The sequence below is a fragment of the Seriola lalandi genome, unplaced genomic scaffold, assembly GCF_002814215.2.
Source record: "Seriola lalandi dorsalis isolate HSWRI2012SDOR001 ecotype SW California unplaced genomic scaffold, Sedor1 jcf7180002054596, whole genome shotgun sequence".
Lineage (NCBI taxonomy): Eukaryota > Metazoa > Chordata > Actinopteri > Carangiformes > Carangidae > Seriola > Seriola lalandi.
This window is the reverse complement of record NW_019525149.1, coordinates 509586-520122: the sequence shown is the minus strand read 5'-3', so window position 1 is coordinate 520122 and position 10537 is coordinate 509586. Positions and strand designations below refer to the sequence as shown.

The following is a 10537-nucleotide window of genomic DNA, read 5'->3' as shown; positions in this document are numbered from 1 at the left end:
CTCATACCCCCCTTGACACACCGATAAACTCCACTGCCACAACATTGGTCTTGCACCAATCTGTTTTCACAAGCTGGATTTCAGCGGTCCCGTGACAGCAACAATAACAACAAAAGAAAAAAAATCACAGTTAGTCATTGGTTCTTTCTCACGCCACTCAACATAAACACGCAGTCTGATTGGCTACTGAGGCTGCACCCTCTCCCCTCTCTGTCAAGCTGTCATATACTCCACTTCCCGGTGTGATTTGTCTGGCGAACGCAACGCTGCTTCAAAGATGGCTTGTAATCAACCAACGTTTTATTCATTTAGGAGTAATACTGTGGAAGAATAAGAGACCTCTTGCGCAAAGAGAAAGCGGAGAGCTGGTGGTAGTTGTCGCGAGCAGTGTTAGCACTCTCGTCGCTCTACGCACCGCTTTGCTCTCTCCGTGCGCTAACTTGTCCCCACTGTGCTAGCTAGTTAGCTGACATAGTAAATATTAGCTAGCCAAGCTAACTTGCTTACTGTTGATTGCTAAAATGGCCACCATGGAGAAACTGATGAAGGCCTTTGAGTCTCTGAAGTCATTCCAGCAACAACAGGGACCACCAACCGCCGAGGAGCTTGTCCAGAGGCAGTAAGTAGATTTTAGTCTAATGGTGATTGCATAGCGAACTAACAGGCGCTGGGCTAGACAGGTAGCTTAGCTCGCTAGCTACGTTAGCGCCTCTCAGGTAAGCAAGGTTTAATAGTTAGCTTGAAGCTAGTTTAGGCTAACAGTCAGAGTCTAAGCTGGTATTTAAGCTTCTCTGCTATCTTACACATGCTTCTTGCCAGACATTGCAGCTATGCCTAGCGAGGTTTCTTTTCTTGATATTCAAGCCATACGAGTGTTAGCTTGGCAGGTTTGTAGGGTCAGACTAGCTGAACGATAGCCGACATAGAGGACGTCTGCCAATTGATGCCCACGCACCTGCAAAAGGGGTCAGGAACCAGTTAAACGGTTCAGTGTCTGCTTAATAAATTATTCTGAGCTGAGGCATTCTGTTTGAAAAGCCACGTTAATGATTTAACGTTATGTAATTAATCACACAGAAGGACAGATATTATAACTAATTTCGCCGATGACTAGGTGCATCAATCGTCATATTAATACCATATTAATGCACCTGTACTGACGTAATTTACCCCATCCTGATCAGTGGAGCAAGTGGTGCCTTATGCCTTGTTTGTGTTATGCCCCTGCTCAGCAAACCAAGGAAAACATGAGAGTATATATAATCAGCCTAGTCAGTCTTGCCAAGGGGATCTGTCGTGTTATGACCATGAATACTCGTAATGTTTGAATAGCACCCACGGATTCATCAAGCTCATCAGCCAGTCCAGATGTCCATAAAATCTTCCCCTGTTCTCAGCAATACACTCTTTGTGATGTTTTTTCCTTTTGATTAGTATTACCAGTTTATTAACATAGTCAGGCAGTTTTCACTAATGTCATGAATAAATGTGTTATCTACAATGCTTTTGTCGTATGAAATTGGTATGTTCCATGTAACCGCTCAAAGCCCTTATTCAGAATCGTGATACATCATTAAACTCAAATGAGTTTAAATTTGGTGAGCCAATAAGGACTTACGTTAGGGGGAAGCCAGGTCTCCCATCAGGCATTGAGCTTCTGCTGTCAGTGGAAAGCAGCTGTGGTGCCAAAGCTGCAGCAGCCTGGCTCTTAGAAGATTATAATTCCTTTGTCAATGTGACAGTGCAGCAAGTCATGATCAAGTCAGACAAAATTTTATTTGGCAGGCACTGAGTTATGATCAGTACAGGGGCAGGCCTGTGTCATGTCTAAGAAGTCATTGTCAACAACTTTTATTTTTTGTGTTTGTATGATGGCTGTAGTGTTCAGGAGGTTTACAAAAGGAGGTCACTATATTTGATCAATTATGTAACCACTGATAACATTACAACCTCTATGCACACAGCGTGAAAGAGCAACTACTTTGAATCTATATCCATCATTGATCCTCCTACTCTGCATAATTTTCAGTATTATATATCTAATGAAAATAAATGCATGCATTAACCATGAATTTTGAATTTTGATTCTTCTCTCTTTCTGTATCCCCTTAGTAATCTTCAAAATCCTGGGACAGGGTTTATACTGCTGCTTCCCTTTCACTTAGATATATGCTGTATGGTTAGATTTGGATAGGTTAGGTTAGACAGGTCTGAAGTTGTGGTCTTGTGAGCTTCCACTTTGAAGCATTTTGGTAGTCAAAAGTGTTTTAGATGGACCATTCTCACTTTAATCGTGGAACACTATTAGATTTAGCTTAATTTTGTACGCTGGGATTCCTGTTATGCCCTCATGGATCTCTGTAGTTTAGTGTTTTCACTGAAATCTAATATTTTTATTATCTAGAGAAGTGAGCAGTGTGTTGTATTTTCATTGTGCTGTTTGGCTGTTAGCAAGAGATTTAATTAAGATGGAGTGATTTCCAGCATTAGACTTTGACAAACGCACTGAATCTGAATGGCTCTCTCCAATCCTTCTCCCTCTCTGCCTCCATCTCTCCTTTTCTTTGACTGCCTCTTGCTTTTTGCCACTTCTCTTCATGCTCCCCATATTTCTTCTTTCACAGGAAAAAGGAACAGGCCACCACAAAGAAGGACAGGGTGACCCACTGTCTGACGATATGTGAAAACATCGTAGCTCAGTCTCTGAGGTAGGCCTTGTTAACTGAACTTAAATATTTTTTTTCCCAATCACATTTTACAATTTACTAAGTTCTGTTATTACAGTTTACTTAAGTTTAATGATGCCAGTTTGAGTTAGGCTAAGAGGGAACAAAATATTCTCACTTCTGACTTTATGCCAGAATTCAGTCACATTCTACCCATCATCATGTGCTGCCCTCATGAATCTAGTTTATATTACTTTAAAACTGTAAGAGCAGCTAAGATTATATTGGCCTCTGCTGTTGAGGATTATCACAGCAGTCTGGAATTGAAACTGATCTCCAGTTCAGAAGTAGTCATGACTATAATCATCAACAATTCTCCACTAACATCTCACCCTATCAAATTAAGTCTGAACTATTTAGCTACTCCAGAAGAAATCTAATGTATTACTACAAAACTGATCTATGTGCGAGTCATGTGTATGTGCGTGAGAAAGGAAAAGGCATTTGACTTAAATACAGCTGAATGGGAGACACTTGTGTGGGTATGTTCATTTGGACATTTGGTCTGTGAACATTAGAGAGTAGTTTTATTGACACACAAAAACAATGTCTGTTGAAAGTTAAATGTGTTTGTGTATAAGGACGTTTGCCTGACTTTTGTTCTCTTTGCTCCCGTGAACAGAACGTCTCCCGAGTTTCAGAAATTGCTGGGCATCGCCATGGAGATGTTCCTGCTCTGCAGTGATGACAGCGAATCAGATGTCCGAATGGTAGCCGATGAGTGCCTGAACAAAATCATCAAAGTAAGGAGAGGTTATAAACTTTCAGCCAGGCTCCCTCAACATTCTCCTTCATTTTGCCTTAAAAATAGGATCAATAGTGAATTGATCATAAGTAAATTTTTAGTTGGCGCCCACTTGGGTCATGGTACACTTCCCTTTTTTTGGATCGCATGAAAAGATGTGATCAATTTAAAAACAATAAAAGATGATAAGTATTTGCAAAATTTACACCAAGCCATTATTTTTGTTGTTAGATTTTAAACAGGTTTTTATTGTTGAATCATCCATGTTGCTCAGTATGCTAATTTTTGATATTTATCTTCAGGCGCTGATGGACTCCAACCTGCCTCGACTGCAGCTGGAGCTGTACAAAGAAATTAAAAAGGTAATGAGATATGTGTCTGCGTCATGAGCCATTTTGTTGTGATCTGTCATTCCTATAATATATTACTATGATTGTAGAAATGGTGATGAAATGCTTGTTGAGATGTTAATGAGTGTTGGTGTTCCTCTGTAGAACGGTGCCTCTCGGAGTCTGAGGGCTGCTTTGTGGAGGTTTGCTGAGCTTGCCCATCTCATCAGACCACAGAAATGCAGGTATAAGCACATATGCCCGAAAAAGGCTTCATTCACATGACAAGCAGGGATCCTATGTGGGGGGGGACAACAAATTTGGTGTACTTTATTAACTTACTGTGCTCCTTTAAAAATCAATTTAAATGATTTCAAATATGGGGACCACCTTATTAAGCTAATTGTATTTTCTTGATTATTTTGTAAGTATTTCAAACATAATCAGCTTTAAATGCCCTTTACTCATCTTTGTGATGAATGTCTTGTTACCCCTCTCTCCATCTCCACCTTGTGCTGCAGACCCTACCTGGTCAACCTGTTGCCGTGCCTCACCAGAATCACCAAGCGGCAGGAGGAGACGGTGCAGGAGACTCTGGCTGCAGCAATGCCCAAGATTATGTCAGCTTTGGGACACTTTGCCAATGATGGCGAGATCAAGGTATCTACATAGGGTACAAACAGTGGCATGGGAATTGAATTTGGGCTCAGATTATTGTTGTTTTCAAACAATAGCTTTGCTTCAAATTTTGTCTTGATGAAATTGATGCTTCCTATCCTTTTTCCTCTCTGCTCCAGCCTTCTTGTAAACACACTGGACCTAGTTTCCCTGAAAGCCATTTAATACTAGCTGAAATGCAATGTTGTTCCTAAGGATTCTCGACTTCAGAAGTACAGTGGGGTCCAAATGAAACTGTATATATTCCTCATGTTGGCTCTGTAGAAACATTCAGCGTTTGAAGCGCTGTTCCTTTCCAATGAAATAAAAACCATAAAATAATTACTGCAAACAGACAAAATATAGGCTACAACACACCAACACACCCATACATGCCAAGACAGGAGGAAGTTGCAAATGTAAGTGGACACCACATACACGAAGTAGAAGTGTGTTTTCATTGTAGTCTAACCACGTTTGTCCCAGGTGCTGCTGAAGTCATTTGTGGCCAACCTGAAGTCCAGCTCCCCGACCATCAGACGGACAGCAGCAAGTTCAGCTGTCAGTGTGTGCCAACACTCCAGACGCACCAGCTACTTCTACACCTGGCTGCTTAATGTGCTGCTGGGTAGGACACACAAAGCACACACACATACTCTGTACACACACCTTCTTGCCTTCCAACCTTTTACTTGACACTTAAGCTTATTTCAGCCAACTGCTTTTTAGTTACAGGTACCCAGGTGACAAATGTTCAGATTGGACAAAGAAAGATACACCCTCACTTTTTTTTCCTTTTCCAGGACTGTTGGTTCCAGTGGATGAGGAGCACCCCAGCCACCTAATTCTAGGGGTGCTATTAACTCTTCGCTACCTGATGCCTCTGCTGCAGCAGCAAGTCAACACCACCAGCCTCAAAGGAAGCTTTGGAGTCATGAGGAAGGAGGCTGACGTACAGCCAACACCTGAACAGCTGTTACAGGTAATGAGAAGAATGTGATTGTGTGCTTGCGCGTGTCAGACAGTTATTATAAAGTTTTGGCTCACTTTCCTGCTTGTGTCTTAAGGTGTACGAGCTCACACTACACTACACACAGCACTGGGATCACAATGTGGTCACAGCTGCTCTGGAGCTCCTGCAGCAGATGTTCAGGACTCCTCCGCCAGAGCTTCTGCACATGCTCATCACTGCTGGCAGCATTCCACATGCCACAGTGTTTCGCCAGGACATCGAGAGCCGTGCACGCTCTGGCAGCATCCTCGAGCTCATTGGTAAGCTACGGACCGTGTTCATAAATCTTGTTATTCCTCTTGAACAGTGTGGGCCCTGCATTTGCTTCAGGTAGCTTTTAATTCATTAACCCATACTGACTTTGCAAGGACATTAGTCGACCAAACTGTGTTGGCTCTCTAGTTTCTGCTGTGGTCTGTGTTTGTGGCCTTTTTCTTTGCTTGCTAACTGGTTCCCTGTAACTAATTGTTTGTGTTTCCTATGAGTCCTTCTGAGCTTTTGCTGCTTTTCTCTTCATCACCTCCCGTTTCTACTTCCTGTTTATCTGCCACTTGCAGCGGGGGGAGGGTCTTCCTGCAGTCCACTCCTTCTCAGGAAACAGAGAGGTGACTAGTCTATTTATCTCCTCTGCTCACCTCAACCCTCTCACTCAAGTTCCAGTCAGGGCTTGGGTAAATTTACCTTCGACTGGGTCACTTAAGACAGTTGATTTTCCTCTAAATTCTTGATAAATAGTATTTGAATTTCATGTGTTATTAATTTGAATGCACTCAGTTTGAAATAAATTGCTCATGCCCAGGTGGTTTTTCCTCTGTTAAGCTGGTGTTAATGCTTAAATGTTTAATTGACATTAAAACTGTTTTTTTTTTTTTTTTTTTTTTAAAAGGTAAAATGCTTTCTGGAGAGGAGGATGGGTTGGAGGATGACCCTGAGAGGACAGAGGTGACCACTGGTGCCTTCACAGGTGAGATATATCACCCAGAATCCATAGTAATTTGGCAAATGTGGCAGTCTTACCAACTAGACTTCAGTAACTTCACACTTCAAACCAGATGGTAATTCCCCAATCTGAAATAAAAAAAGTGATATGGTGTATTTCTGTCCTCCTAGCGTCAGTCGTTGGTGCAGACAGCTCCTCCGCAGCCCAGGTTGACATCATCACAGAGCAGCCACGTTCTTCCCAGCATACCCTGCAGCCTGGTGACTCCGTGGACCTCAGTGCCTCCTCAGAGCAGGGCGGAGGTGGAGGCGGGACATCTGCATCAGACACTCCAGAGTCACCCAATGACAACGAGGAGGAAATGCTGAGCCAGAGCTCCAGTGGCGGGGCCAACATTACTCCAGAGACGGCTGACTACACCACACCAGAAAACGCCACGCCGGAGGGAGGACCCTTGGGAGAGGGCGGAACTCTGCTAGGCACTAATGATCGCTCACTCCCACCCAGCGACTCTTCCCAGACCACCACAGAGGGCCCAGACTCAGCTGTCACTCCCTCAGACGTAGCAGAACTGGTCAGTGTGACTGTATAGGCATCCAAGAGAGATTTGATTAGTTTCAGGGCAACAGCTTAAGGATACAGCATTTTATTTTTGTATATGTGTGTAGAATACAGTGCGCTCTTCCCTAGATACCCGAAAGACTCACCTTGGGGTCTGGATGTAATGACCAAGTACCCGGTTTATGAATGATGCTCCAGTACACCTCATAGAATTAGGATTTGTAGAATGGACAAAAAAATGAATTCCTACTTCTGTTTGGCACAACAGCTACAGTTCTATGTAAACCCCCTGCAGTGTCAATGCACTGCTACTTTATATTTCATGAACTTATAAAATATGAAAAAACAGTAATTGTGGCATGTACAAAAGTTGGTGCAAGTTTGAGTCGGTCCTTAGTAAACCTTCCTTTGGCAGATATCACTTTGTTTGTAGCAGCTAAGAGTCTTTCTGTTCTTGATTCAGGGATTTTCACCCACTCTTCTTGCAGATCACGTCAAGTTCTGAGATACTTTTAGGCTGTCGTCCACACACCACATGTTTTAAACTCACCTAGAGCATTTCACTGATGTTTAGGTCAGGAGACTGAGAGCTGCTTCAAAAGCCTCAACTTGTGTTTCTTGAAGCAGTTCGTGGTGGATTTTGCACGTAGCGACATTTGCATCCAGAATTTACTGATATTTAGTGGAACCCACTCTTCTCCCTATCCTAGCAATGTTTAGTGTGCCACTGACTGCCACACAAATCCAAAGCAGAATATTTCCACCCCATGTGTAACAGTTACTATTAAAATGGAAATTGGGAATATGTATGTTAGAACTTTAGATACAGGCCTGCTGTAGCACAAAGTCTTAAACACATTGGAAAGTGGCTGACAGTTATGTTTGAAATATTGGTTTTGGTAGTTGGAATGGAGTAAAAATGCAAACTCCGATGTTACAGTATTTTATAAAATTGTCACATCTGCTCCTCATAGCACATCGAACAAAATGTGATGTCACAGCCTATATTGAATCCATTGAGTCTTTGGGAGGCAGGTTCATGTAAACCTGTGACTCTCTGGAGACACTTTGTTGTGAGATTGTCCATTCTAACAATTCTACCTCTATGATCTTGCCCCCCTCACCTTTATCCTTCTCCCCACTCCATTGCCGCAGTCGCGCACTCCATTGCCGCGGGTGATTGAGCCGTCCCCACCCTTGCCAACTTCCACCGAGGGTCCCGATGCCACAGACAGTGACTCTTCTGTCTACACTGCTTCCTCTTCGTCTTCTTCTTTCTCTTTCTCCTCCTCTTCTTCCTTCTATGCCACCTCTTCCTCTAGCAGTAGTGACAAGGTCAGCCAATTGGACACTGAAAACGAGTGGGAGGGGCTTGCTTGTCTGGAAAGTTTTGGCTTTCTTCATTCTTTCTCCTTTCGCTCGCTTGTTCGTCTCAACCCGTGCACAGAATTCTTTCCTGCTTTTGGCTACTTTCCCCTCTCTACTGTACTGTCACTGACAGTACATTGTGCCCCTTGTTTTCCTTGTTTCCAGTAATTCCCCTCCCAAAAATGAGATGCCTTTGAAAGACCTTTGTAAAAACAAGCAACCCCGATAACCCATGTTTACTGGCTTGCCATGAAGTTCAAAACTAGAAGCATGAAGGCCGTCTGTTCCTTAATTATTTTCCCTATACCCTTTCGAGAGGCTATGACGGGCTTTTGTTCCAGTGGAAGCCAAACCTGGTGAAATAGACAATATATTTCAAATTCCTCAAGAGTACTTCATAGATGCATCTTCCTAGGAGGAAGTCTTCTCACCAAACTAGGTCTCTATAAAAGGTCATGCAGATGATGTAAAAATCATGTGTACTAAGAAGTAAAAGTAAGACTTGCCTGATCGAGGGGAAATGAATTTCAGAGTCAAATAGTTTGGATCAAAAGCTTGCTCTTCCTCTGGCGGCCTGTGGCAACCACAACTGAAGAGTTCAAGAGTTTATCAAGCCTGTGCTTTTTTTTTCCTGTATGCAGTTGATTTGCTGTAAATTGTGTCAGACCCGAGCATGATTCATTAGAGTTTGAACAGGGGAGCAGTCGTTTGACTTCCAGTTTTAGCCATTTGTTGTGCTGTGTCTTTGTCCTCAACCCAGCAAATCTAACTCAGTGACTCAAAACTCTTTAGGTGTCCTTTGCATGCGGTTGCATTTTAAACTGAAACAGATTGTCGCGTTTGGTGTATTTGCAAAGCTGAGTTTAGTTCCCTTCTGGAGTCATGTGTTTTGTGTCTGTGCATAAGGTGCTGGATGGCAGTGAGAGTCAGTACTCTGGGATGCAGATTGGAACACTACAGGATGAAGAAGATGAAGGAGCTGCACCGTCCTCCCAAGAAGAACCACCTGAACCATTCCTGCAGTCAGCACTGGGTATGTTTGTGTACAAAGATATACACACAGACAGGCTCTGCTCATTGATATGAAGTCTTGATCATGGTTATTATGTCTGTGTTTGTGTGCAGCTCTGAGCAAGCCTCATCTGTTTGAGGGTCGAGGTCACAACCGGCAGGGTTCAGACAGCAGTGTGGACCGCTTCATACCAAAGGACGAACCTGCTGAACCCGAACCTGACAACAAGGTAAAGACGCATCCTCCAAAAAAAAACCTCAGTGCCAGTGTTTCACAGTGGAAGTTAATATAATATGAGCAATATAAGCAAGACAACAAATGATCCTGTGTCTGATTATGTTTATTCTCTGCCTGCGTCTTAGCCATCACGGATAAAAGGTTCTATTGGACATTACACAGACCAGGAGATGGAGCCACTGGTGCACTGTGTACGTCTTCTGGCTGCTTCTTTCCTGCTGACAGGGCGTAAGAATGGTGAGTGATTTATAAAAACTGCCCAAAATGCGTCAAATGCAGGCTATATTTTTATAGAATTGTTTGAGATGTGCTTGTGATCAAAGATGTCTGAATTAATTAACTTAAACCAACAGTAGAGATGGGTGGTATGACTTCAAATCAATATTATTTCAAACTTTTACTTTGATTATGATAAAAGAACAATTACTTTGGCGCTTATCGGCCTCTCTTTTTTTGAGCCATGCGCTCTTCATATTCAGCGATGCGATTGTCGTCGTCGTCGTCGTCTCCCGCTTATCCGGATCTGGGTCGCGGGGGCAGCAGCCTCAGCAAAGAGGTCCAGACGGCCCTCTCCCCAGCCACTTCCACCAGTTCCTCCGGGAGAATCCTGAGGCATTCCAAGGCCAGCCGAGAGATATAATCTCTCCAGTGTGTCCTCGGTCGGCCCCGAGGCCTCCTCCCGGTGGGACATGCCCGAAACACCTCCCAGGGGAGGCGTCCAGGAGGCATCCTCACCAGATGCCCGAACCACCTCAACTGGCTCCTCTCGACATGGAGGAGCAGCGGCTCTACTCCGAGTCCCTCCCGGATGACCGAGCTCCTCACCCTATCTCTAAGGCAGAGCCCGGCCACCCTGCGGAGGAAACTCATTTCGGCCGCTTGTATTCGCGATCTCGTTCTTTCGGTCATTACCCAAAGCTCATGACCATAGGTGCGGATCGGAACGTAGA

The 10537-nt window shown here is 43.6% G+C and overlaps 1 protein-coding gene across 1 annotated transcript in view; it reads left to right on the top strand.

Annotated features, from left to right (window-relative positions):
* Positions 1–245: 245 nt before the first annotated feature.
* The window catches only part of htt (huntingtin), a 34290-nt gene continuing 23998 nt past the window's right edge, over positions 246–10537 (top strand). Inside the window, exons 1-15 of the mRNA XM_087177388.1 lie at positions 246–619; positions 2625–2708; positions 3349–3469; positions 3774–3833; positions 3966–4045; positions 4322–4460; positions 4944–5085; positions 5261–5439; positions 5525–5729; positions 6027–6074; positions 6356–6433; positions 6580–6983; positions 9245–9371; positions 9464–9579; positions 9713–9824. Of these exons, the coding sequence (XP_087033514.1) occupies positions 522–619; positions 2625–2708; positions 3349–3469; positions 3774–3833; positions 3966–4045; positions 4322–4460; positions 4944–5085; positions 5261–5439; positions 5525–5729; positions 6027–6074; positions 6356–6433; positions 6580–6983; positions 9245–9371; positions 9464–9579; positions 9713–9824 (1993 nt within the window). The 5' untranslated portion in view covers positions 246–521. The remainder of the gene's footprint in view (positions 620–2624; positions 2709–3348; positions 3470–3773; positions 3834–3965; positions 4046–4321; positions 4461–4943; positions 5086–5260; positions 5440–5524; positions 5730–6026; positions 6075–6355; positions 6434–6579; positions 6984–9244; positions 9372–9463; positions 9580–9712; positions 9825–10537) is intronic.